Genomic DNA, 26,896 nt, shown 5'->3' with positions numbered 1-26,896 from the left:
ATTTTTCCTGTAATATCCTATGGGTACGGTTTGCTATCGTATGAAATAGTTCCTCAGAATATGTATAAGAGTATATGTGTCACAGAAAAATATTCTGCACGTTTTATTCCGAGTAGGTTGATATTTGAAAGAAAATATGAGTTACACGCTATTCTCATTTTATTAGAGAACAAAGTGTAACTTTTATTTTTCTCAAAAAATCAAGGATGTCCGAGTAAAACGTGTAACCATTTTGCAGCTATCTCTCTCTCACTCACGCAAGCACCACGCAAGTGATAGATCACCTTAAGGCAAAGAGTTGTGGTTTATTGATACCGAAAGAAAATATCTATGGGCATCATCCAACTTCCCACTGCTTTGAGATCAATATAAAAAATCTATTGACCCTTGTTCATCAGATCCGCTCCAAAATAGTGAGTATTTGCTTTTAATGTCGTTTCCAAAAAATTAATGTTACTTCATGGGTAAAATAGATCAGCGAGTTGTGATAAAAATGTGCGGGCACACTTATGATTAAAAATATTGAAACACTCGGTATAAACGAGTGAACGTGATGGCAAATTTCATGGAGACTGCATTCACTTGATATCAATCTTGAAATACATAAAAAATAAAATTGCACGGTGTATTGATAGCAAATCAACTTGAAATTATTTTAAGGGACGTCAGTGTGGAAGAAAGTCCATTGAAAAAAGCACTCTTCCGTCAAAAAACATTCTTTTTTCTTGTACAAAATGAAACTTCAGTTCAACTCTAAATATTCTTTTCCCATATTTCCTACGATATTTGTGTAAATTTTCGTTCATAATTTTTGGAAGTTTTTTTTTTACGTACGACATTTCGTTACGTACATTTGAGAATCAAGTTTTCAAACGAGCGCAATAAACACCCGTCGAAAGTGTTGAACTTCTCTTCAAAATTAATGGAACTTGAATACTAGATGAGAATCTAGGAAAATCACGTTTTTACTGTATAAATTTCATAAAAATATTTGTTATTCGTTATATCGGCATAAAAACATTTGTCGAAGGACTCCCTGAGGGAAGAAATTATTCCTCCCGACTATCATTGCTGCGAAAACATAACAATCTCAATTATTATAAAATGAAACAGGAATTGTTTCTAATCAGGGTTTCAGCACAAGGGCTCAATTTTTTTTGTAATCCATCGTGACAAGCACTAGTGATGTAATATTATGGTGGAGCAGAACCTCAAACACCATGAGCATAAAAATTTGTACTGTTGTAAAAATAATTATGAAAAATAACGAAGATGGTTTTCAGTAACGTAACGTCAACGAGGATACCCTTGTGCTACGGACTCGCCGACCTCGGGACAGCAGAAGCTGTCGTTTGCACCAAGACTCGATCGAATCTTTCGATAAAACCCCAAAAGGTACAGCGACGTATAATCTTCGTTGGCTGATTATCGATAATAGTATATAATCTCCTTTTCCCGACAGTTTAATCTTCATTAGTAGCCTTCGTGAAATGCAAGGTCCTGAAACAAAGTGAATTTTTGTCAGACTTTCATATTTCTCAAACCAAAGTCAATTTAAATGGAAAAAAGGAGTTTTTGAAAGAATGAAAAATAACTTTACATTTTTACGTCGCAATGTTAATAAATAATAATAAATCGGAATTTTTTATGGCCGAAAAACACATCCGTGACATTGCCACCTGAGATATAAAGTTTCAAAGACACGACTAATGTTAAAAGCAAAATAAATCCATTAATGTTTGTATTATTGAAACGGTGTTCTAATGAAAAAATGCTTCAGTACTCACGATAAGAAAGGTGGAGCCGATCAAAAGAACTTTATGATTAACGTTGAGATCCCTTGGAAACGAAACACCAAAAATATCAGCATTAGTGAACAGCACTCGTTCTATGCCTGGCCATTCCCTTGAAATAACCCCAATTTGGCGGGATCTATCAGCCGAGAACACCTGCGAATGATTCAGATTTTAGTTATTATTTTTTGAGAACACGATAAAGTTGACCTATTTGAAAATAAAATTGATAAAAATAGCTCTTTTCTCGTGGATTCATATTCCAATGTTTTGCAAATAAATTCTCTGCAGAAACACATTCAAGTGCGATTTTTTTTTTTACATTTTCCCCTCACTTATTCGCTGATTCATTGGAATCCAATTAACTTGATGGTCGATTGTACGACAATTTGCTTTCTTAAATAAACAAAAATGAGCTTCCTTCACTTTTTAATGAATACAAAATTGGATTATTGATTTATTTAGTACAGTCCCTTTTGTAAATAAATTCTTTGCCAGATTAAGAATACTTCTGGGTTTGGGGAATTGATGCACGAAGTTCAATCTTCCGTATCGTAAAATTCATTGGAGCTTGGTGCCGGTACGTGTATATTTAAAATAGGCTACGTATTAAGGTTATACATTGAAAAGTTTCGATCGTTAAGGAAAAGTAGAACAGAAGCCCGAGTATGGAAAAGACATGGTGTTGTAAAACCCCTTGTTAGCGTGCTGTACAAACAGCGTTTAAATATTCTCTGAGAGCTGTGCTCTCGTAGTCTATTAATAAAATTTCAACGTTCCCTCGTGATATCGACACACCATTGAGATTTTGAACGCGAGTGGTGCCAAGAAATATTCTCGATTATAGCTTCGTTCAATTGAAATAAACCAGAAGACTTCAAAATACTTTTTCTTCCAGGAGTCTCGTAACAAATTCGTGAACTAACATTTTTGCGTATCAATTGAGGGCTATGAACAGTGTAAACGTTGGAAATTTAGGTGTTTTTTTGTTTATTTTATAAATGAAAATTGGTTGGATGGATTTCAATAGAACCTCGTACATACTTTTTTCATACTCAGAAGTACTGGAAAAATCTTTTTTTAATTTTTTCCATGGTATTTTTTTGTACAATGGTGTGTGGAAAATGGCATCCCTTGAACTGGCGTTGGCAGCAAATCTCAAAAATGGAACATCTCAGGACAAAAAACCAAAAAGATTCTCAAAATATATGCTATTAGCTACCGCATGACGTAGGGGATTTTCAAAATATTCTTTAGAAACAAGAATGGCGACCATTCGAAGAAAAAATTACAGTTTTTGTGGATTGCTCGGTAGAAAATTGTTTATAAAAGAAAAAAAACGTCAACGCCGATTCAAGAGGTGCCATTTTCAACACACCATTGCATAAAAATAAAACATTTTAAAAAATTGTTTAAAAAATTTTTCCAGTACTTCTGAGTATGTAAAAGATGTGAACAAGTTTCTATGTAAATCCATTCAACCATTTTTTATTTATAACAAAAACAAACAAACAAAAAACATCTAAAATTCCAACGTTTACACCGTTGACAGCCGTTAATAGCGTTGATTTTCCATAGTTCACTTTTGTAAGTACACTTATTTATAAGCAGTGTCTTTAATCTTAAAGGATTCACACTGTTGATGGTATGGAAGTGGTTGGTCAAATTGAAAGCAAATTTTTAATAGCGAGGACGAAGAAAGTGACATTTTCCATCAGCCACCACCTCTTTTAATACTTTCCCCTCACGATAGTTTACTATGCAAAAAATTCGAATAATTCACTTTTTTTTTAAATTTGACTTCCACTTGAAAAATGGATTCAATTCGTGACCAAGCGATCCTGTTCAATTTTTTACAAAACAATGAAAACTTTGACTGAAATTTGAGCTTCAAAGAAACACGAATGTGCCACGAAAGTCTTTTGTTCATTCTTCATCAACGAGAAAGGTGAAAACTCCAAGAAAAGGTCCACCCCTATTATCGTTGATTTTTTTTTCACTGCACGTTTATTGTCAAACCGTCGAAATAAAGATTACCTGGTATTCAGATGACCATAAACAACTGCATCCGCAGCAAGGACCCTCAATTTGGAACAACGGCATTCCTTGCGCACACTCAACCTCGACTTTCGGACTAAGCGTACAGTAACTCTGTTTCAAATGTCCGATGAAGCTATTACCCACGTAGACATCAATTTCCTGGAAATGAAGAATACAAAAAAATTGAATGCAGTGATCACCGAAAGTTTGGGGAATGAGTGACGTTCAGGAAAAATGTTGACTTCATTTTTTCTCATTGTTGAAATTTTACTGAATTCACATTTGATTTGATTCGATAACGATTATAGTGAGAGAAAACTTTCCGATTTTTTTTCCCCCCTTAAATTCAGTCAAATCATTCTAACTCGGATCGTTGGTTTATTAAAAATTCATCGAAAAGTAAATTTTCGTTGGAATCTCACCGCAGAGCAGCAATTCATGGGACTTTCGAGACGGAATACATTTTGTGCTGAATTATCGTACACTTTGATCTTGAATCTACGCGATCTACCAAAACACATCCGGTCCAGAAACGACGATTCCTCTCTCATGTGAAAAAGTGGCTGACCGTCAGAGTTCATTATCGTGTACTTGTTTTCCCCGTGAAAACCAGTCCAAACTGCCGACATAAAAAATCAATTCAATCGATTAAATTCATTAAAAAATTACTCCATCATTTCTGCTCGTAGAATTGTTGAATTCACTCGTCGTTCAGACTAGAATTCGATGGAAATTCTTTGGAACTTAATTTGAGAAAATTTACTATTTTGAACTTGAAATTCCTTTCGGTTTTTCTTGGTTTCAATGCTGCCAATAAATCCTCGAGTGGTCTCCAATAATGTACTAACTTTCGAGATTCTCCACGTGTTGATCAATGAATATTTTATCAAGGTGCGTAAGGGATTCCAACCCTGGTTGAGATGTCGTATTCGGCATTTGCCAGCCACCTGTCGAATAACAGAAAAAAATTAATCATTGTTGCAATCAATATTGTAGTTTATTAATTTTCCCTGACACCATTAAAATTAAAACTATGAATGGCATTTTTAAAAATTTCTTGTTTGTTTAATCATATAAAAAAAATGAAATTGTGAAATCGAATTCAAGCTGATCAAAAAATATTGGCAAAATTTTCAATTGACAAAAATGCCGAATTTCAGTGCTACAGAAAGAGAAAATTTTCAATCGATTTCTGAAAATCTCTGGGGACAATCGATTCGGAAAAGTTAAACAAGAATAATTGAGACTGAGCGATGAGAGAAATATTCCATTTCGTACGTCGCTGCGCACGCGACGTTCAAAGAGGCGATAAAAATAATGCAATACTTCGTTCGATAATCCACAATCAACGTCGATTAATTTCATTCGCAGTTAGATTACATTATACGTCAAACCTCACGTTAATTTCCACGCAAAAAAGGTTTTTTTTTTATTTTTCACAGAAGTACGTAAATCATTGTAAATTCCTACCAAATTAAAAGGAAAAAAAAACAAATTGCACATTAAATTGTACAGTGATGTACAAATTGTTGGAGCTCAGATTGGCACTGCAGAGAACGTTCAAAATCATCGGTTAAGAAGTTTTAAATTTCACAATTTATTCGAGTTTTTATGGGTTCGTGTGGAAGGAAAATGTATGAAAATGGAAAAAACATTTGGAATTTTTGTTTCACACAATAATTACGATCTCGACATTGTTCGCAGCTGAGACACTTCGACAATCAGACTTGGCACGTAAGCCATGTAAAAATTAGTATTTCTCACATGAAAAAAATGTTTTTGTACTCTTGAAATATCCTTGAAACTATACTGAAAATTTCGCTACGGTGAATTATTTCCGTCTATCTTAAAAAAATTCCCGAAACCGATCGTTTTCTTGACTTTCTAAAGCAATTAATCGAAAAATGAATCTCTCAATTATTCCTTCGAAATCCTCTGTGTTTGCCTGTTCGTAAAGTTAATTTCTTCTCATAAAGTGCCTGAAAGGCAAACTCGCATTGAACGTTCTTACGGATTTGATGAAAATGAAAATATCTGACGAGAATGATAAAACAATAAATTGGTGAGATAATATTTTCAGCGTTTCTACGTAAAAAACTTTGCGAATTTTGCTTCGAATAAGAGGACACTGACGAAAAAATGAAATCCGAAGGTGAGCTACTGAAAAATTAAGCTACTGAACATTTCAAATGGTAATATCAACGTTTCATTGACTCGTGCAAACGTTCACACGTTTCGAATGTCATTACGAATGTTGGCGAAACGTATGGGCGAAAAATTCACTTTTCCCAACCTCCTTTCTTCGGCGGTGAGAAACCTCATGTATTCCTTCTTCTTTCTGTATTTCTTAGTGGTTTCACGTATGAAATTAACGACGCGCCTGCGTAGCCATTCGAGTCGAAGTCTCCACGAGACCTCGAAGTATTCAGAGTCGGCAACTCGTTCGCGATTGTTTATTAAGGAGGTTCGTTCCGAGATGGATTTTAATGAATCCATATCGTAGGAATTCGAGCGTTGCACGTATCGAGCTTTTCTATCTTCGATTATCTCGTCAGCAATGATTTTCTTATCAACGAATTCTCCAAAAACATTTCTCAATCCAATATCCAGAGGGAAAGATCCAGGCGGATGATTTAAAATCATAAAGTTCATTCGCTCTGGCCTGTCTAAGAGTTTTCCACAATTTTCGGAATCAGAATAAAATATGAAGAAACTGCAGTTCGACAGTAAGACACGTAATCTCAAGCGAGCATTGCCAGTTCACTAAACCCCAAAGAGTCTCCGATCTAACGGTGCGTGCACATTGCCAATGTTATTTTTCCACGTCGTCTGAGCCGATCTCAATCAGGGTGGGCATCGAGTTATGCATAGTAATTATCCCAATCCGGCGAGCAGACGCGTCCGACATTGGTAACCGGAAGTGCTGAATTCAATGAGAATTAATATATCTCGTTGGACGTTTCTTCCTCGCCGGGAGTCCTCGAAATTCTCGGCTCACGATCGGGGATCGATTCTGGAGAAGCGTGAGCGTCTTTGCTCCTTCCGCATCACAATATTTGTGGTCCTCCAAAAGCGATTATTTCAAACGATTCCCCGCGATTATTTTCCAGCAATGGAAAGAGTTTTTTGAGGAATTAATTGACTTTAAAACCAGCCATCGTCCGAGTACCAAATTGAGCGATTCCCAAAGTGTCTTGAGAAGGGAAAGGTCGCTAGAGCGAAGTTGAATTCCTCAGAGTCCACGGAGCGCCAGTACACGTGACGGGATTGACGATCACCCACTCGTTTCCGTTCTCCGGAGCACGGCCTGAGCCCGAATTAAAACGAATTAATGTTAATTCGTCGCTCTCGTAAAGCTTGTGTCACGAGGGACACTAAAATCTTCTCGGGTTTCGCGAAATATTCTTTTCGATCCACTTCGCTCCGAGGAGAGCCGGAGAACGCTCTTCTCGTGCTCGAGACTGCTCGCGTACCGTCCAACTGTTTTCGTTCCCCGTCTCGTAACCCCGATCGTTACTTTATCACTTCTCTCGGTTGTAATCAACGAGGATTTGTGACACGCTGACTCGCACCGTTCCTCTTCTACTTCTTCTCTCCGTCATCCCTCGTTGTCAACGCTTCAAGATGCTCCTCGTATTTATAGCTCTTATTCACACTTTCTTTATTCCTATCTCCTTCCAGTTGACGAGTCGTCAATCCCCGGATTATTTAAACTTTGACCCGAGCGCATTGATACATTGATTCGTGGGGAATCCCACCGAATATTAGCAAACTCATCTCATTTCATGCGCTCCATTAAATTTGTGGAGTTTTGAAAAGTCACTCGAATTAACATTCAACGAAGTTCATCTGCTAAGGGAATTAACAAAATTTCGAGATTTAAAAACTGAACAACAAAGAAAATTGTTCGGGAGAACAAAATTAAAACGGATTCTCCAAATTAACACGGTTTCTTACGGGTTTCAGTGGTTTTACCGTCTCTATATTCAAAATTTTCTGGCATTGACAAACCGTTCTGGCACAAACTTCCATAAGTGATGGAAAAATATGCGAAGAATGTATTTACAGCTTGGTAAAATCCGTTCAATACTTTATAAAGTTCGCAATCAATGATTTTTTTCTCGAAAAACGGTGATTATTGGGAGGTCAACCCATGTGTTGCTTTCACCATGGGAACGTTGAAATATGAAAGACGGGTGAGAAAGTATTGATGTAGTTAAGGAAGTTGAGGCTGTACAGTCATTTTTTTTACCCAAAAGTGATTACCTGTACCTTTCAAAAGTTAGGCCAGTTTACAGTTTGGCAATGTTGCATTCACGTTAAAGAAAAGTTGAAAAAAAAGACGAAAGACTGGTGAAAGCTCAGTCGAAAACACGAACAGTGACGATCCTAGCCTCAAAAAACTGCACGGGAAACAGATTATTATTAATATAATCTCAGCAAACCTCCTAATAAATCTGAAAAAAATTGACATTGTTCGGCAAGCCTTGCTCATGTTGTCCAAAAAATTTCATATTTTTAGCATCATTTTTAACGGAGATATCACTGAATATGTCTTGACTTCCATAAGATTACATGTTATTTGGCCCAAATTGTTATTGATTTTTCTCAGCAACAACGCTCCTAAACTGAAAATTTAACTGATTTTTTTTTACACTTCACTTTATAAGATGCAATCGGTTTAAAAGCGGTGGCATCATTTTCATTTTAATGCCTCAACTTCCTTAATAAAAAATTGTTTTTTTAGACATTTTTGGCATGTTTTAACGACGTCGAACGTTTGATTGTGACATGGACTCGCGTGAAAAATTGTGTCAATAGCAGCTCTGTGGACGGTACAGTTGCAATAATTTTTCTTTTGACTGACTCGCTACCGGATGAACTTCCTTAACGAATTGTGGAATGATTCGAATGTAAGGGCTCTCGATCGCGTACAATTTGAACTTCCACACTTTCTGTGATTTTCGTTTCCCTCGCCTGGCCTCGACTTCAATTTTAATTCGCTAGTTTCCTCGAAAAGGTCTTCGTCAACACATTTAAGAGATTCGACGGGAAGCATAATCGGTATTTTCGAGTGTTTTGCTAGTGCGAATAAGTGAGTGAATAAGTGAACTGAAGTGAGTGAAAAAAATATTTTCATCGGTTCCCCTTCGATCGGATTCCGCTTTCGGGAACAACTTATCTCCGCAATGTTAGTTGGCTCATTCGGACTGTCACGAGGGAAGGAACTTTCGTTCTGGAAAGTCAGCTGGTAAATATCAATAAGCCTGTCTATTTAGCACGCGCGAGATAAAAGCTTCTTATCAACGCTCCACAGTCGCGTTCAAACCGAAGAAACGTTTTTTTCATTCCCATTAAAAAATAGCTGCAGACTTTTCGGTCTATTTTCACCAGCTCATTGGCAACTTGAAAACCGAAAATCACGTCCTTCGTGAACGCGTTTTTCCATCGATTTTCCAGGTCTCCGAGTCCGAGCCGATGAGTGAATTTGTCATCACAATATTTTCCAAACTAAACTGCTCCCCAAGTTTCTTCGAAGGTTGCCACGTTTCACGAGTCTCTAAAAAACAATCAAATTTTGTCCCAATTAATAATCTTATACAACGAGCTTTTTTTGTTGCGAGTACCAAAAGATTGGAAAGACTCGGCGCTACTTTATTTCAAAGTCTTCCTTACTCAAGTTCGTATCCCCTGACCGAGACCTTCATCGATGGAATAAATTCGAACTTGACGCACCACCGGACGTCTGGATCGTTCGACTGATGAAAATCATTGATCTGAAGAGAATAAGCCGGCGCGTGTGTGTGTGTGCTGCGAGTTCAATTAGTTTATTCGCCTCGACTGGACGACACGAATCTCTTATCATTTGATTTATGTTTTCGTCTGATAAGAGTTTATTATTTCAATTTTATTATTTATTAATAATATTAATTATATTTTGTATAATTATATAATAATAATATGCATAAGAAAGTAAATATTATCAATGAATTATTAAAAAATATTCTCAATTCTCGAAGGTGCGTGTTCCACAGGGAAAGATCGCTCTAGCGCGATGAATAACGGAGACTCGAGACAACCGAGAGTGCACTCCGCTCCTGAGCCGCTGTACGACTCCAGTGACACGAAGAGAGAATAATGCCGAGCGAGAACTCTTCCTCCGACCCTCGTCGTCGTACAATCGTAACACACGAGCACCGTCCAATCGCACGAGGCCAAAGCACATTAATGTCAAAGTTTCACGCTCACAACAACATCGATTATTCTATCTACTTCCAATTTTAATTCACCGCTCCAATTCGTTCGAACTGTGTGGAATAAACTTTTGAGCTGAGGCTGGTGTGCGGCTCCGGCGCATTGTGTCTTCGCTCCTCACAATTATCGCATTTTCAACACTGTTTTCATTGTTGTTCCCAACGTTATTGCAAACTCTTGAGCTTTTCTTGGCGTGCCAATTATTTGTCTGCGATCGATCGACGTCTGGAGATTTCTCGTATTCCTCCTTGTGCAACGCCCGGAGTTGACAGCTTTTCAATTTTTGTGTCGATTCAGCTTTCCAATTCCGAAGGGACTCGGAGCCTCGAGGTCGACCTTGAAGGCTCTTTTTTCAGCGATATTCAAAATGAAAAGGATCCTCGATTGCGTTTCCAAAATTCGGGCATTTGCACGACTGCTCTCGCAGCTCCACTCACTCACTGCGATTTTTAGAAAGCTCCACTCGGACCGTTTTTAGCGCACCTCGAAGCCGACAGTCCGATGTGGCTCAGGGGGAAAATGACAGTGAAATGTGGCACTTGCACGGTGCGACGATCGCGTATCAATCGGAGGTACACTAATGAGACGAAACGACGAAAAATTTTGACGTCTGCTCTCTCACTCACAAGGAAAGCACAGTTTTACGGCCTATCTCGTGTTTGAACAGTCTGATAAGGCCCAGCGAAGAATTCTCCGCGTAGATAAATTGGAGAAAAACATGTGCCGTGCGACAGTTGTTGCCGAGTCGTGCGGGGCCTGCGAGGCTCGTTATTTCTTCAATTACTTTGTTTTTTCCTTGCGGCTTGGCCCAGACGAGCGGCCGTTCGAGGAAAGACGTGACTCCGCGTCGCAACATTTGGAATAAAACCGCTGAAATTCGCTCCAATTTTTTCTGGGATGCCTATTTTTTTTTTCAATTTTTCCGAAAGCTCGGTGAAGAATAAGCTTCTGAAACAATCCACTTTTTCTTCGGGTCTGAGTCAAATCTAAAGGGGGCAAATATTCACGATACTTTCTTTCGTTAAAGAGGATGCGAAATTATTTTTTAAGCGTTGTCATCGATAACGAATGGTACCGCAATCAGTTTTAGAGAGGGGAAAAGTAAAAAAATTTTTATTTAAAGTTTTCTCTCTGGAACAGGAAAAAATTATGAAGCGGAGGCAGGAACGATACCGCACGCAGATTAAAAGTGTTCTGAAACTACCCAACCACTTCTACGTGTTAAAGACAGGGGCTCTGGGCTTGGAACGATGAATACCGAAAGAATGAATCATTACAGTAGTTAAGAAATTGAAATTTCGCTCAGAAAAACAAAATTGTGTTTTTTTACCTTCCCCGTTTTTTAAATCGAACGTAATATAATTTTTTATCAATATTACACGGTGCCAAAAGTTTTGGGACCATTCATCTCTGATGACAATTGCGAAGAAACTGAAATTTCATTCGGATTTTTTCAAAATTGTTTTTTCTTTTTTTGGTTTTTGTACCTTCCCTCTCTCTAAAGTGAAGCCCCTCGTAATTTATTATTGACAATAACGCTGGAAAAAAATGTTAGGACCATTTTTAACCCTTAGTGTGCATCCGGGGTCAGGTTGACCCCAAAATTTTTTTCTCACATGAATAGCATTTACAGGTGAGCATCTCGTAAGTAAAACCCCCGATATTAAGGAAGTTGAAGCGATATATATACGACATCATACGAAAAATACATTAGATTTTATTATTCCAAAATAATGAATTGAAAATTTACGTGAATCTTCTTGAATAGCGCTTAATTATGTGTGAAAAATTTGAAGAGGTTTCACCGCCTAGTAATCGAAATATTCATTGTCGAAAATGACAAGGTTAAACATGGGCTCTTATGGAAGCTTTCAAAAAATTGCAAACTTCAACAATAAATATCTCAATTTCACGACGGTGAACCATCGGCATATCACGCCAGAAGTTTAATACTGTTTTAAGTTTTCTGTTTAAAAAATTTTAATGTGCAAAGTTGGAAAATAGTTTTAACATAAGATACGCTTCAACCTCCTTAAGAAATCGTTATCCCCTCTCTAATAGTAGGGAGCATAGCCAACTTCATACTCCAAAATAAATACACTTTTTGGAACGATTGCAAAGTGGACTATTTTTCCCTTAAAGCATGGACCCTCGTCTGTAAAACTCTTTAAGGATTTTTTTAAAAACTCAAAATTTAATTTCTTACGAGAGATTTAACGGAAAAAGTGCTTTTTACGCGCACTATCAACTTTGAGCACATTTTTGAACAATGAAAAAAGATTTTTTTGGAAATCCGACTTTGCAGCCTTAAAGTTAGATCAATTAACTGCAAAAAGTGACTAAACCTCTTATTCCGAAAAGCGCATAGTTACCGAGATATTCGATGTCAAAAATGACCTGGGGTCAAAGAGACCCCATGTGCACGAAATGTCTCGCTGTCAAGGTGTGCACACTAAGAGGGTTAAGTATTGTAAATATTTAGCCTAAATCGGGCTTTTCATGCTCGAGGTCTCAGGCTCGTTTACTCTGAAAAGGAGTACAAAAGTACTCGGGAATTCACACTCGTATTAAGATTTTTATTCTAAAGCGAGTCACGAGTTGTATCAGACTCCAGAGTCCCCGAAACACGCTCAGAGCTCGACACCTGCAGGCGTATAAAAAGCGACGTGAAACAGGAATGAAAAATATGGAAATAACGATCGTTTGAGAACAGCCAGCAACACACTTTTGAATCGTATTTTCGGGGAGTTTGAATAAACTCATGAATTTAACATCGAAGTTACGAAAATAATTCAAGCTGTGTTTTCTCGGCAGTGTCGTCTGTCACGAAACAGTGTTTCCGGGCGTTTGAATTCTCGATTTTGTTTACAAATATAATTTTAGTCGAGGGGGCGTTATCCAGGGAAAAAAGTTTTTGCTCCCATCAAAACATTGATTTTATTTACCCGGTGGTGCGGATGGGGCGGCGACGTGGACTCCGGGTATGGGCGGTCTCGTTATTGGCAGCGGTTCGTACATTCTCGGCCTGCCCATCACGGCTAAATCTTGTCGCGTACCTGGCCAGCTCGCTCCTTCGGATCCGAAGGCTGTTTGTTGCATCGTGGACGTTTGATTGAAGGTGGATTGGTCAAATCTGTGAGGGGAAAAAATAGTATGAATGTTGGTTCGTGTTACGTGACGAAATGACGAAATCTCAAAGTCAGCGATCGACGAAAGATCGAAAGAAGTTTTGTCTACGAACGAAGGACTCGATCCGGGAAGGAAAATTTCGGTTGAAGAATGATTTTTACTCGGACGAATAAAACTTATGGACAGAGTGCCAGGAGGGACGTTCCAGGAAGAAAACTCGAGTTCAGGACGAAGGTGAGCGTCGATAAAAAATGGAGCGTCATTTTCAATTCGATAAATCAATGAACAACAAAGTTAAAACCAAGCCGCTCTTTTGTCTCGCGTACCGCCGAAGCGGTCGTATGTAGAAAAAAGTTCGTAGGAGCATTCTTGTAGAGCACAAAATTCCCCGCAATAAAGTCCCCGGTCGGATTTCCTTATCGCCAGTAGTTTAGTCTCGAGAGCAGATCAAAAGTATTCATCGGAATCAGCTTGCGAGACTGAAAACCCATGTTTTTCAGTTCGCCACCACATCTAAAACACTGAAGACAGAAAAACATCGCCGGGAACATTTTCGTAGGAAATTTAATGCTCTACAAAAATAGTCCTCTGGTCTTTCGTCCCATCCCGGGCCGTTGAGGCAATAAATGCAGAAATAACGCCTCCAACGAAAAAAACCTTGCGAAATTTCCACTCGGCTTTCCGTCCTGCCCCCTGGCTGCGAGCAAACCCCAGTCGTCAACAATCCCGAAATAATTGGCTCGAAAGTCGTCAAAGGCAACTGCATTATCGACCGTTAATAACCGCAATGCTGTTAAAAACGCGGAAGAGTCGGAGATATTGCGTCGCCGAGCGCGCGGAGGCCTCGAATGAAGTCACGATCGAAAAAATATGGCACGATATTACGAGCCTGTCTCGACTCTGTATGCGAGACACAACACACCAAGAGCTCGACGGTCAGTATTTTTATGATTATAAAATTGCACAGGTCGTCGTACCGTCCTCGCGCTCGTATCACCATTGATTTTAGAGGTCGTTAGACTTCAGTCAAGAATGGTGGAAGTATGACCAACCGGAGAGCACACGCATATGTATCAGAAGAGAAAGAGGGCGACGGCGACGGCGGAGGGGGGCAGAGAAAGAGTGCGAAAAAAGACGACAGTAAAAAAACGTACACAAATGTGAAACACACACCATAATGTGCGCGTTACCACGCTGAATTACCCTTTTGTACTTCATTCTCTTAGCTGGACGACCCCGGGAGCACGTTAACGCACATTTTATGCATTTACCACTCACACGTGCATTGTTTTAACAGCCGATTACGTTACTAACGATACGATTGATTCACTGAACTCTTATGAATGATTTATGCCTCGGAAACATGCGCAGGCCTGAAAAACAGATACTTCAAGTGGGCAAATCTTCTGAGAATGTGAAATTTGCACGTTGGCACTTCGGAACTTTACAAGTTCATATTTATTCCGTAACAACTCCATGGCTTATGGGATTTCGAAAATTTGTGTTCCAAAATCTCCACGATTAATAATTCTCTCGTTGAATTTTAATTTTTCAATAAAACACGGAGAGAATTATATTTGGTACATTACCGCGAGTAATTGACGAGCTGCAGCTCGTGAAGAAAAATTGAATTTTTCTATGAATTAAATAATATATATTTATTGTTCCAAGTGGGAACTTCGCCGCAGCATTTAATCAATTTTGACGTCCTGTCTGGAATATTTACTCTTATGAAACTGAACATTGCGCAAAATCTTTGAAATTTTACAGTGCGTTACAGAAATGAATGATTTTCTTTAAGGTATTATTGGATGGATAGCCCAGCCGATAAATTGTACCTGATCGGAATTTCCGTACTTCGTGATGCAATAAAAATCTAAAAAAATTCAGCAACATTTGAAAAGTTCTGAACAACAATTATCAACAATAATATTTCCCAAAAGTTATTAATAAATTGTTTAAATAAATAATTCTTTAACAATTTTACAGTAAACCCTTGTTTTTTTTTTACGAATCGAATGTGCGCATTTTTCTGAATGCTCATGATTTTTTTCAAAATTTTCGTGAATTTTTGAAATTCCCTTTTTTAAATTTTTTTAAGTGGCTCTACATTTTTGATCCAGTAACCTTGAGACTTTTCAAAACTGATGGTAAATATGTCTTCTAAAACATATCCAAAATTCAAATTTTTTAAAACTTTTTTCAAAATTTTTTCAAGAAATTCCAAAAATCCACGAAAATTCTGAAAAAATTCATGAGCATTCGGAAAAATACACACATTTGATTCGTAAAAAAAGAACAATAGGTCACCGCAAAATTATTGAATAATTAATTGTTTAAACAATTTGTTATTAACTTTTGGGCAATATTATTATTGATAATTGTTGTTCATAGCTTTCCAAATGTTGTTGAATTTTTTCAGATTTTTATTGCATCACGAAGTACGGAAATTCCAATCAGATATAATTTTTGGTCGAGCTATCTATCCAGTTATACCTTAACTTGTCCCCACCGTCAAATGTATCCGGTAAATTTAACGGTGAATTTCACGCTAAATATTATCGTTTAATTCTCTCCGTGAATGAGCAACGAGATGTCAAAGATCTAATGTTGGTAAGCGGAAGTCCAGCTTGCGCGGCTGATCAGCATCCAATACTCGGATGGGTGACCACTGAGCTGTGGGCTTGGCTAGCGTATAAGTCGTTGAGCGGGAGGCAGCTTTTGTGAGTTCCGACAGCCCCGGTCAGCTGATTCTCGATAAAAATAGTTTGGGATTTCTCTGGCCAATTCTCCATTCACTCGCGTCTCGGATCGGAATATCATTTTGTCTGGCTTGTATAAAAAATGCTGTTACAACACGGAGTTTTGTTACTTCACTTCACTTGCTAGTTTTTCGTTTCGACTCAACCGCGCTGGAGAAATGTTTGATTTTCTAAAAAACTAATAAAATGAGCGTATTTTTGTTACGAAGTGAGAATACGCGGCGAGAAATTTGTGAAAGAAACAAAATGAAGAGTGAATTGACGAATCGAACGTCGTCGTTGATGATGCATTGGCGATCCACACTAAGCATGCGACGCCTCGTGGATTTTTCTTGAACTGCTGTTGGAGTGCAAAGCAGACGACCTGTCACGTAATATTAATGTCGTTAAGTGGTTTTTGGAGCAGTTATCAGCAAAAATGTACGTATTCATAAATTTGTCGGAGTTTTAAATACGACTGGTCCATGTTTCCAATGCTAAATCATACACAACTGTCAAAATTGCACTCCAATAGCGCCATTTTTCCGAGGGACACGAGCGCCGCCATCGGTAGCGTTGGTAGTGTGGATCGCCAATTACTTTTTCGATCTCATAAAAGCGACAGTGACACTTCCTGCAATCATAAACCTTACGAATTTTCATCCGCGTACAGCGACGTCCTTTCTAATTTATTACGAATAGTGATGAAGGATTCACAGCCCCGTAACAGCGAGGCTTCCGAGACCGAGAATCTTCTGCTTCCAAAGGTGACGCGCACGCTTTTCCAATAACTCTGTATCGAGAAAAAAAACGACAAAAAACGGCTATCGAATCGGAAAGATGAGCGAGTGCATTCGCGAAACCGTCGAATGTTACGAAAACTCAAGTATAAACGGGTTGCTCAATAATCGTTTATATACGCGCGTCATCACACTGACATCGCGCGAGAACTCCGTGAAATGAGGCATCACTGAGCTATCTACATACACTCGCGACACGGCTACACAAACGTGCCGCGTACACTTTCATCCGTCCGATGATATCATCGGCTTTAGGACTCTTCATGGACATTTTTACTCTCAGCTCGCACACGATAGCACTCGCGGTGAAAAAAACCTGTCGGTGGCTTCCTTTCTGTGTACGCGTGTCTCCACTATTATATGTAAAATCTTACCGCCATCGAGCTTCATGTCTGGATGCATAACGAAGTAGAAGCAATTGTCGGACTGTGCAGGGCTGTCTCTCTTTCTCTCTCCTTCGTCCAGAGCACACTTCACACAGATAAGAATGTGTCAGACATTCCGAACCGACGAGATACAAAGCAGGACGTTAGATTTGGCCGACGAACTATTTTTATCCTCGATGATAATCCTGGAACGTGCTCGACGCACAGTGACACTTGTGTTGAAGCAGCCTCCTGGACGTGCTTCACCAGCGAGCCGCGACAAAAATTCGGGAGCTTCGAATCGATGGGGGGACATTCGGTTAGTTTTCAAGTTTCGTTGAGCTCGATTTTCACGCTGCGAAAAAGTCGCGTTCGACGATGCGCGGCTCGAGAGTATAATCGGACGTTTCGCTTCGGGCTGAAAAGCATTAGAGTTTTCGGTTTATGTCTTTGCAACGACCTCGACAACGTTTTGTCGAACGAATTCTCGTCCGGGGTTCAAAGTATTTACATTCTCGTAAAAGAGGAGATTGCTGCTGAGAACACGAAGAAAAAACAGGATCGAAACATCACGAGCCGAATCTCGTATTTGAGACGACGTGTCGGAGCCAAACGCTCGGAATCGGGCAGAACGACGCGTATTCCTCGTAATTGTGTGTCTGTAAAGGCCCCTCTGTCTCTCTTTGATCCACGACCGAAAGGATGTGTTTCTGACGGCTGCTCATGAGCGAGATAATGGGCACATGACTTTCTCAGTTTTCTGAATAACGTTCCGATGATACATCCCCGGAGTCGAAGGTCGACAGCCCCTCAATATATGTATACGTAGGCGCGCACAGCGGACGCAAACATCGCGCGCGTGCTCTTGTCCGTGTGGCGTTCAAACGCCTCGATTCCTTCTGACTAATGAGCTCTCAACACTCGAACTTTCGAAGAAAAGTTTATCGATTGTAGAAAACCGTCTTTGGAGAGCACCCTCGTCTAAGCTTACCTCGAATTTTTGCTATTGAAACTTTCCGACACGGTTAAATAGGTTAGATAGGTTAGGTTAGGAAAAGTTCTCTCGGTGGCCGCGGCACGGTGGCGAAGATGGCCGTCAGAGGGCGCTTTTGTCCGTTGAAGCCTCGGAAGCCTGCGAGCCCCGAATCCGAAGCACATCCGAAGGCACGCGATTGTTTCACTAATTTGCAAATCGATGACGAAGATGTAGAAAAATTGACGTTGTCCAAGGGATTGTTCGAAACTTCGAAGTTTCGCTCGTTCCATATAGACTTTTTCTCAAGAAGTGCGGTGTTTTTGACGAAGATTAACGATCGATGAAAAAAATAACGTGAGTGCCGAACAATGGGTGAAATTCGTTCGAAAACCTGTTTGATTTTTCGAGCCGAGTCGTGTCCGTTCGCTCACGACGGAATGTTTGAACTCTGAATCAGCCTGTAAGCATCTGGTGCGTACGAACACATATTCATAATGCGAACGAGGGGGTCTGCAGAGGGAAGAAAAAGGGAGGGGAAAAAATCTGCCGCACGTGGAGTCACGTGTTGGTGCAGTGACTTTTTCGCTCGACGACTCCGTCCTGCTCGGACGTTTTTTGTCACCGTTTTCAACCCGGTAGCGTCGAACACAACGGGCCGCTCTGTATGTGTCCGTGTTTATTTTCTTCAACTATCTTTTTTCCTCCGCGCCGATACACGCCCTCATCATGTACGATTTCACGCAGAGCCTCTCTCGGTCTTCCCCACCCCCGTTTCCGGTCTGACCCCGTAAAGACGCGCTGAACGGGCAAGCAACCAACGAAGCATCAGGTTCCAGAGCGAATTTCGAGACGGAAGCTCGATCAGCTGGTTTGCCAGCTCAATTCTCGTGTGCACTTTCAATATACGAAATAACAACGATCAAAAATTGCGACTATAATCTTTTCCATTTTTTAAACGATGAACCTCGAACGAAGGATGGAACGAAAAAAAACCAACTTCTTTCTGCTATAATTACTAAAATCAATAAAAATTTATTTTCGTGTTAAGGGGTCACCACACATGGCGCTCGGACTTTTTGCAGTTTTTTCGTGATATTTTGCGGTGAGAAAAATAAACAGGCTTTAGGAATTTTAAACATTTTTGAAAATTGAAATTTCGTCTTTCAAAGCGCGAAAATTCTTCAATTTTTCATATTTCTGTGCGATTTTAGTACAATCACTGCTTTACGAATCAAAACGCTCTTTCGTTTTTTCATCTCAGATAAACCGATCCCCTCGGAATCGTGGAGATCATGGAAAAACATATGAGTTCCTGTGGAGTATTTTTATTGAAATACCAATAAATAAATCCTTCAAATTTCAAAAATCTGGTTTTTTCCTCACCGCAAAAAATCGCGAAAAAACCGCGAAACATACGGGGAGACCCCCTTAATAACACGAACCGTTGAAATCATAGTTTCATGGGGAGGGGGGGGGGGATTTTCAACGAGGCGTTTTAATCGAACTTGTAAACATTTAGAAAATTGTTTATCAATAAAAAAGTAGATTTTTGAATCGGCAAATTTGAATAATCGATCATGAATTGTTGGTATTTTTTAAGGTCGATCACTTGTCGCCAAATTTTAACGTTCTTAATAAAATTCTAAGAAAACTAAATTTTTTCACGAGCCTCTTTGATCGAGGTTTGCAAAGTAATGTGAAAAGTGCTTAAAAATTTACAAAATTATTGATTTACAGAAAATTTTTGACGTTTTTAGAAAAAATATTGGCGAAAATTGGAATCGCGATGATTACGAAGATTTTTGCTGAATTTTGCTGAATCGGAAATAAATGGTCCTTAAAAATGGAAATTATGCTCTGTCTCGTAGTGTGTGAAATTTCACGGTGAGCAAACCTGCGTTCGTATTTGGTCGTAGGATGAAACGCGAAGTATCCGGAGAGTCTTAGTCATAAAAAACGTACGCGATACCAAAGCTTGTTGCAAGTGTTAAAGAGTCGTTGCGATTAGCACTGATTGGTAAAGATGCCACGCCTGCGCATCATCCGCAAAACGAGCGCTTTCTATTCCGATGAAATTCACTCATTCGACTGTTCGCAAGGGAACGAGGATATATTCATCTTTCCCGTTCGTTTCCTTTCTTCGTCGCACAGTTTTATTATCATTTCCTTTCTTTCGATAATTTCCAAACGCAAAAAGCAACGTTTTAACGAGTATTTTATGATTCGAACTATTTTTCGAGATCTTTCAGAAGAGGAAATAAAACTCTCGAACCGTTTTCATATTTTTTTATTGATTTTTCGTCTCTGCACAAAAAACTTGATGAAAAATAAACATTAAAAAAAAAATTAGACAATTTTTTTTATCAATTAACTATAAAATATTAATATTTAATAATAATAATAATACATTGATGAAAAAAAAAATTGCAATTTTTATCGAATTCCTACGATGTCATTCGAGCACGTTTTTGCTGTCGAATTTTTTGAAGGAGGCTCTCGCCCAAAATAATGCGTCGTACGCAGGCATTTCCGGTTCCTTGTCGCAAAGCAGCTATGTCCTTTTCGTGCACGAGAAGCATTTCGCACGAGAGACACCTGGGGGTCATAAGGAGCCCACATGTTGCGCGTGGAGGGCACCGGAATGCCGTGTCTCAGCTGAGCCCGGAGCGAGACGCAGGTAAACGAAAACAGCGAGGATTTTCGAGCATTAGTGACTGTGGATTTATTAGCGAGATTTGAATTTCTCACGAACGAGAGACTCGGTGTGAGAGCACTGCTGTGCGGACGAACTGTTGTGACTTTGCAAAGTTGACAGACATCGCTTTTGATTTGACGACAACGAGAACTATTCGGAGACAAAAATTCTGCTCGAATTCCTGACACGTTGAACGTAAATTTGAAAATACTTTGTCAGGATCCGTCCAAGGGGAATCGTTCGCTCAGTTAAGGTATAACTGGATCGATAGGCTCGACCAAAAATGATATCTGATTGGAATTTCCGTACTTCCGGATGCAATAAAAATCTGAAAAAATTCAACAACATTTGGAAAGTTCTGAACAACAATTATCAACAATAATATTTCCCAAAAGTTATTAATAAATTGTTTAAATAAATAATTCTTTAATAATTTTACAGTAAACCCTTGTTTTTTTTTTACGAATCGAATGTGCGCATTTTTCTGAATGCTCATGATTTTTTTCAAAATTTTCGTGGATTTTTGAAATTCCCTTTTTTAAATTTTTTAAGTGGCTCTACATTTTTGATCCAGTAACCTTGAGACTTTTCAAAACTGATGGTAAATATGTCTTCTAAAACATATCCAAAATTCAAATTTTTTAAAACTTTTTTCAAAATTTTTTCAAGAAATTCCAAAAATCCACGAAAATTCTGAAAAAATTCATAAGCATTCGGAAAAATACGCACATTTGATTCGTAAAAAAAGAACAATAGGTCACCGCAAAATTATTGAATAATTAATTGTTTAAACAATTTGTTATTAACTTTTTGGCAATATTATTATTGATAATTGTTGTTCATAGCTTTCCAAATGTTGTTGAATTTTTTCACATTTTTATTTCTCCAGTTATACCTTAAATCGGGACGAAAACAACTCCTTTGGCAACCTTGACAAATAACCTTCGCAACGATACGTGTCAGGATACTCGGGAAACAGTCTGTCGATGCAAACTCATAAATGGGACGTGAAACTAATTATTCAAGAGTCACTAGTTTTTTTCTTGTCTTCTAATTACATAAGGAAAGCTATAAAACGAAAAAATATCGATAAATCGAATCTATTTAGTCGAACTTGCGACCGAGGTGCGCAAAAATTATTTGACAACCGACTAAAGATGTTGGATTGTTGAAAAAAGATGGATTCAATGAATCGAATCGGATTGAGGTACAACAAATCAATTTCATAATAAATTGAGTACCCAGAGATCGATCCAGTGAGAATCAATTTTGTGAATTTCAATAAAAAATAATAAATAATGGCAATGATTTTGAAAAAAAAAAAAAAACAGAGAAATTGGAAAACGAGTCAACTTCTTCTGTAGAAGTAGGGAAGTAAAAACCATTATGTCAATTTAACTTCCTCTTCTTCCATTTGGCTGAATACTTCAATTCATTTCACGACTCGCAGAACTCACGCGATGCGAGAATACGAAAAGACGGTGTGGATGTGAATTGTATTTCATAAAAATTTTTTCCGAATCATCAATTTACAGAAGAGTATTAAGGTAGATCATGCCCGTAGGATCGTATTTTATGGGTGTCTAAATTTGGTCGATTTTTACTTCCTAATTAAAGGTACCATCACTCTAAATTAATGCCACAGTTATTAATTCAAAATCGTAAATACTTTTTAAACTTATCTTTCGGCGAATGAAATTACGAGGCCTCAATTGATCGGGGATCCGTCACTGACTGAACCCCAAATTTATAGTTTTTTATGTGAAAAATCGCTTTACAGAGCCCAAAGGAAAAACAGAAGGGGAAATGGAGCAAGAAAAAAGTATATTAATAAAAAAGACAGAAGGTTATGACAGCAATGGGCCAAGCCAAGAAGAAAGAAAATGCCGAAATAAGCAAAAGATTAAGAGCGCTCATTTTACCAATTTCGTTCAATCCTTAACGTAATATATCGTTATTACTAGTAAGACAATCGTCTCGAATTTTTTCCAAACCTCCATTATATACTTCATTGTTATTGTCTACTTTTTCATAAGCTTCGTAAGAAGCGTTCGTTCGTTATATCGAAAGATGGACGATTTTTTACGCATAGTTTCTATAGTTCTGTGTTTTTCTTCATATTTAAGCAGTTTCGGTACAGGCGATACAATGTTGCCATGCTAAACCATGCTAAAAACATAAAAAATTTCAAAAAGTTCAGAATTTTATAAAATTTGGTGAACATATTCTTTAGTGCCAAATTTGACAATTTTTTAAAGATTTTTCTTTTACACAGTTATCGAGTAATTGATCACTAAAGTTCACGTGTATATAGCCATACATTCCAGGCATAAGAAATCTGCTTTAATGCGTATTTACTCGATAACTAGGTAGAAGAAAATTTTGAAAAAATTTGTGTCTTCGCACTCGATGTTGAAGAACATTATCACCAAATTTGGTCAATTTCTTAATATTTAGACTTCTGTACCGAAACTCTTTAAGGAGGGTGGCTACCGACGATACAATGTTGCCATGCTAAACCATGTTAAATACATTAAAAATTTCAAAATGATAAGAATTTAATAAAATTTGGTGAACATATTCTTTAGGGCCAAATTTGGCAATACAAATTTTTTAAGATTTTTCTTCTGTACAGTTATCGAGTAATTGATCACTAAAGTTCAAGTGTATAAGCACAGCGTTTCCATATATATAGGTATACATTTCGGGCATAAGAAATCTGCTTTAATGCGTAATTACTCGATAACTAAGCAGAAGAAAATTTTGAAAAAAATGGTGTCTTCGCACTTGACGTTGAAGAACATTGTCACCAAATTTGATCAATTTCTTATCATTTTGACGATTGTAGCCACCCTCCTTAAAGTCGTTTATCTGAATAACCAATAAAACGAAGCCTTTAAAATTTGATATTCGTGTCAGTCGATTATCCATTTAAACTCTGTAAGTTTCAAGGCTTTTTGAAGAAAATCGTTCCGTGGATGAACTACCTTAAAAAATTGATTTTGCAATTGGAAGATTGATTTGGGTATATATAATATAATTAATCAATAGGAAAGAATCGATCTGAAAAATGAATTATTGCTCGGTTCTATAACCGATTCTTGGAAAAATCGATCCTCGGATTGGCATTAAAAAAAATAAATGAACTACAAAAATATTCAACTGATTCGATAATGGGAGCAAAACCATTGTTTTTCGTAAACAAGAAACGGGTTAAAAGCAGTACCGTCAAGTGTTGTTTTCTGGGCCTTTTTAGTGTCCGGAAAAACAAGGTGCCGGATCACCGTCTCGGAAACAAAGACTCGTGTCGATGTGTTCATTGTCGCCAAGGTTTTCACGGACAACATAAACGCTCGTGTCAACTGAGTCACGAGTCTATGAATCTACGATTTTTTCAGTCTCCGTAATTAGAAGCGTTATCACACGTGTATAACTCGCATTCCTATATCCACGTAAGCAGTGACATTTCTCGTAGTCATTTACCATCGTGCTTATAATTTTTCTCATTTATTTTACACACTATACGACAGATGATATTTTTACCAGGCAAAAATAAATACGTACTGAAAAGATTTGCAAATTTTGGAAGCTATACGTTAGCATGTAGTTAAGCAGCAAATTGATTATTGAATATCGACTTTTGTCTGACATCTGTCACTCCGGCACACGGAAGTCGTACACACATGAAAAGTTATTGAATTTTTTCATTAGTTATATCCAAGATTTCGGAGAAAAAAATCGATCCTTGTATTTCGTGGATATTCAAGAATACACGGGTATTTTATTTTTTGAACCTTGCTGTTGAAAATTAGCTGAAATATTAAAAAATATCACATGTGACGTCAGTCGACCTTTTGGTCACATTTTTTCATTTTTCTCCACTGCAGTACTACTTTGGACAGTAAACGCTAGTCAGAAAACTCTTCAAACGTTTTTTTGTGATAAAATTGTATAAAAATGTTGGTTCCCTATCGATTATATTTCTAAAAAAATAAAATTATTATTTTACAGCGAGGCTTTTGAAATTTTCAATAAATATTGTTGGTGCCGAATTGCTTGATATTTGAAAGAAAATACGAGTTACACCCTATTCTCATTTTATTAGAGAACAACGTGTGACTTTGATTTTTATCAAAAAATCAAGCATGTCCGAGTAAACCGTGCAACCATTTTGCAGTTATCTCTCTCGCACTCGCGCACGTGATGGATCACCTTAACAACAAATCGAATGCAAGCGAACGCGACGTCATTCTTCAATGTAAAAATGTTGTGACGAACGCTGCAGCTCACGTTGCGATACGAACCCAAACACACAAATCACCGGAACACACTTTGCGAGAAAAAAAATCCTAAAAGATCAGCGATCGTCATTATTGGTGTGAGCTGTCGATGAAAATATTTATAAAAGCGTCAAATCGATATCCAACATTTAACTTTTAACTGGAACTTGTACTTTTTAGGAATTTTCAATATTTATTTAGGAAAAATCTGAATTATTTACCGAGAATATGCAAAGAAATTAATGAATTATTTTTCCAAATACCTACATGACTTTGACCAACCTTTTTTTCAACGTAAATCCATGGAACAATAATGTTTCTACGAATTCCAAGTATCGCTATGAATTACTGAATTCTACATAAAGCATAAAAGTTGAAATTTATTGCTCGGTGCCTTCGTATCGCGACACACACCTAACAAAAGAACAATTCCGAATTGGCGGTAACCTGGAATTAGGCCCATTTGGCTATAAAACCGGTCTTCATAATTAGTGAAACGTATAGAAATTCAAAAAGGGGAGAATTAAAGAAAGGAAGAATAAATACGAAGCAGCACTGACCCTGGGAAGGACGACAGTGCTTTGGTGTAATGGACAAATTTTAATAGACATGCAGGTATAAGCGGATTTTGTTTTGAATTATAATGTGGTCCGTTGGTGGTGTTTCCGCGAACAAGGAGTCGAAAAATCGGTCAGGTACGAGGATCTTATTATTCTCCGATGGCCGTGCCACGTACCTTCAACAATGACACTTTCAGGTGTTTTCGACAATACTTACGTGGCAGGAGAAAAGCGACAGTTGGCGAAACAGTGGAAAGAGCACACTATGGGAGGGAAAAATTTAGCGCGCGATCCCTGCAGAGTCGTCGCACGAAGTAAAGCTGCTCGAGTACCCTTGGTACACTAGCGTTGGCCTACGAGTGCACGCTACGAGATGAGGCAATGGAAAAAAGAGGAAGGAAACGCGTAAAAACTCAACAAGCGCGTGAGAGACGAACAGCAGATGAGATAACTGACGAAATGAACGTCAATTTTCGCGCAGCTGTATATCGGCCTCGCTTTAGGCTGCACGCACATTAAAAACACTCGAGCGAATCTAAAGCAACAGGCTTTGGAATGGAAAGGCCCTTCATATGGCACGTGGATCCTCGGGGCTCACGAAAATACTTCGAACCACTCGTACTTTCATTTTATTCGGATGATTTATTTCTTTAAGATTCGCAAGCCTTTTTACTGTTTTTGCCGATCGAGATTTATTTACGCACTGTTATGGTAGAAAAGCTATAGTTTGGAAAATGCGTCCGCGAGTAATTGATTAGTCTATGACGAATAACGTATATGATGAAGATTGCTCATTAAATATGACGTCTCGTCTCCGTATCGGCCATAACAACAGTTGTCATGTCGAATAGACACAGCGAGCGTAATATGCGATGGGAAATGCGTCTGCCGTGAAAAATCCCGAAATAAATGAGAATTGGAAAAAATGTATGACACTGGTTCATCGAGTGTTATCCCAATTGAATTTCACAACGAACATACCTTTAAGTTATATTTTCTTCTTTCTTTATCGTTAGTTCTGATGTTCACATATATAAGTAAGTTTGACCATACGACAAAATGTGATAACATGATTTCTGAAAAGCACTGAAAAGTACGACGGGTGCGACAGCTCCAGCTCACTGGCACTGGTTCTGACCAATGAGATTCGTTGAAAAAGGCCTAGTGCGCGCGCGAGATAGAGAGAGGAAGATAGAAAGAGAGAGACGAAACAAGCCATCTTGGTCGGCTTAAAACGCAGCCTTTAAGTTCCGTGGACTAGC

The 26,896-nt window shown here is 38.3% G+C and overlaps 1 protein-coding gene across 7 annotated transcripts; it reads right to left on the bottom strand.

Moving 5' to 3' along the window:
* Positions 1–793: 793 nt before the first annotated feature.
* LOC122416227 (phospholipid scramblase 1-like) lies at positions 794–26,772 on the bottom strand. 7 transcript variants are annotated; one of them, XM_043428982.1, is made up of 7 exons: positions 26,616–26,772; positions 13,034–13,221; positions 4,682–4,780; positions 4,256–4,452; positions 3,831–3,992; positions 1,788–1,949; positions 794–1,500 (listed from the first exon to the last, which is right to left on the bottom strand). In XM_043428982.1, exons 2-7 carry the CDS (start codon positions 13,185–13,187, stop codon positions 1,474–1,476), a joined length of 801 nt encoding a protein of 266 aa, XP_043284917.1. In that variant the 5' UTR covers positions 13,188–13,221; positions 26,616–26,772; the 3' UTR covers positions 794–1,473. The 7 variants fall into 7 exon arrangements, with proteins under 7 accessions (XP_043284917.1, XP_043284918.1, XP_043284919.1 ...); XM_043428983.1 differs by lacking the exon at positions 26,616–26,772 and adding an exon at positions 25,852–26,215; XM_043428984.1 differs by lacking the exon at positions 26,616–26,772 and adding an exon at positions 17,133–17,324.
* Positions 26,773–26,896: the final 124 nt, after the last annotated feature.

Source organism: Venturia canescens, chromosome 9 (genome assembly GCF_019457755.1).
Source record: "Venturia canescens isolate UGA chromosome 9, ASM1945775v1, whole genome shotgun sequence".
In the NCBI taxonomy this organism is placed as follows: domain Eukaryota; kingdom Metazoa; phylum Arthropoda; class Insecta; order Hymenoptera; family Ichneumonidae; genus Venturia; species Venturia canescens.
The sequence above is the reverse complement of the archived record's forward strand: the minus strand, read 5'-3'. Positions and strand labels throughout refer to the sequence as shown.

What these genes read in the sequence shown, in the direction of transcription:
- LOC122416227 (XM_043428981.1), bottom strand. Translation starts at nt 13,584, where the DNA reads ATGCTCCTACGAACTTTTTTCTACATACGACCGCTTCGGCG. An exon ending in CCATGAATTGCTGCTCTGCG is followed by an intron (nt 3,993 to 4,255) that starts GTGAGATTCCAA and finishes CTTCATTTCCAG; the next exon opens with GAAATTGATGTCTACGTGGG. An exon ending in TCGGCTCCACCTTTCTTATC is followed by an intron (nt 1,501 to 1,787) that starts GTGAGTACTGAA and finishes ACTTTGTTTCAG; the next exon opens with GACCTTGCATTTCACGAAGG.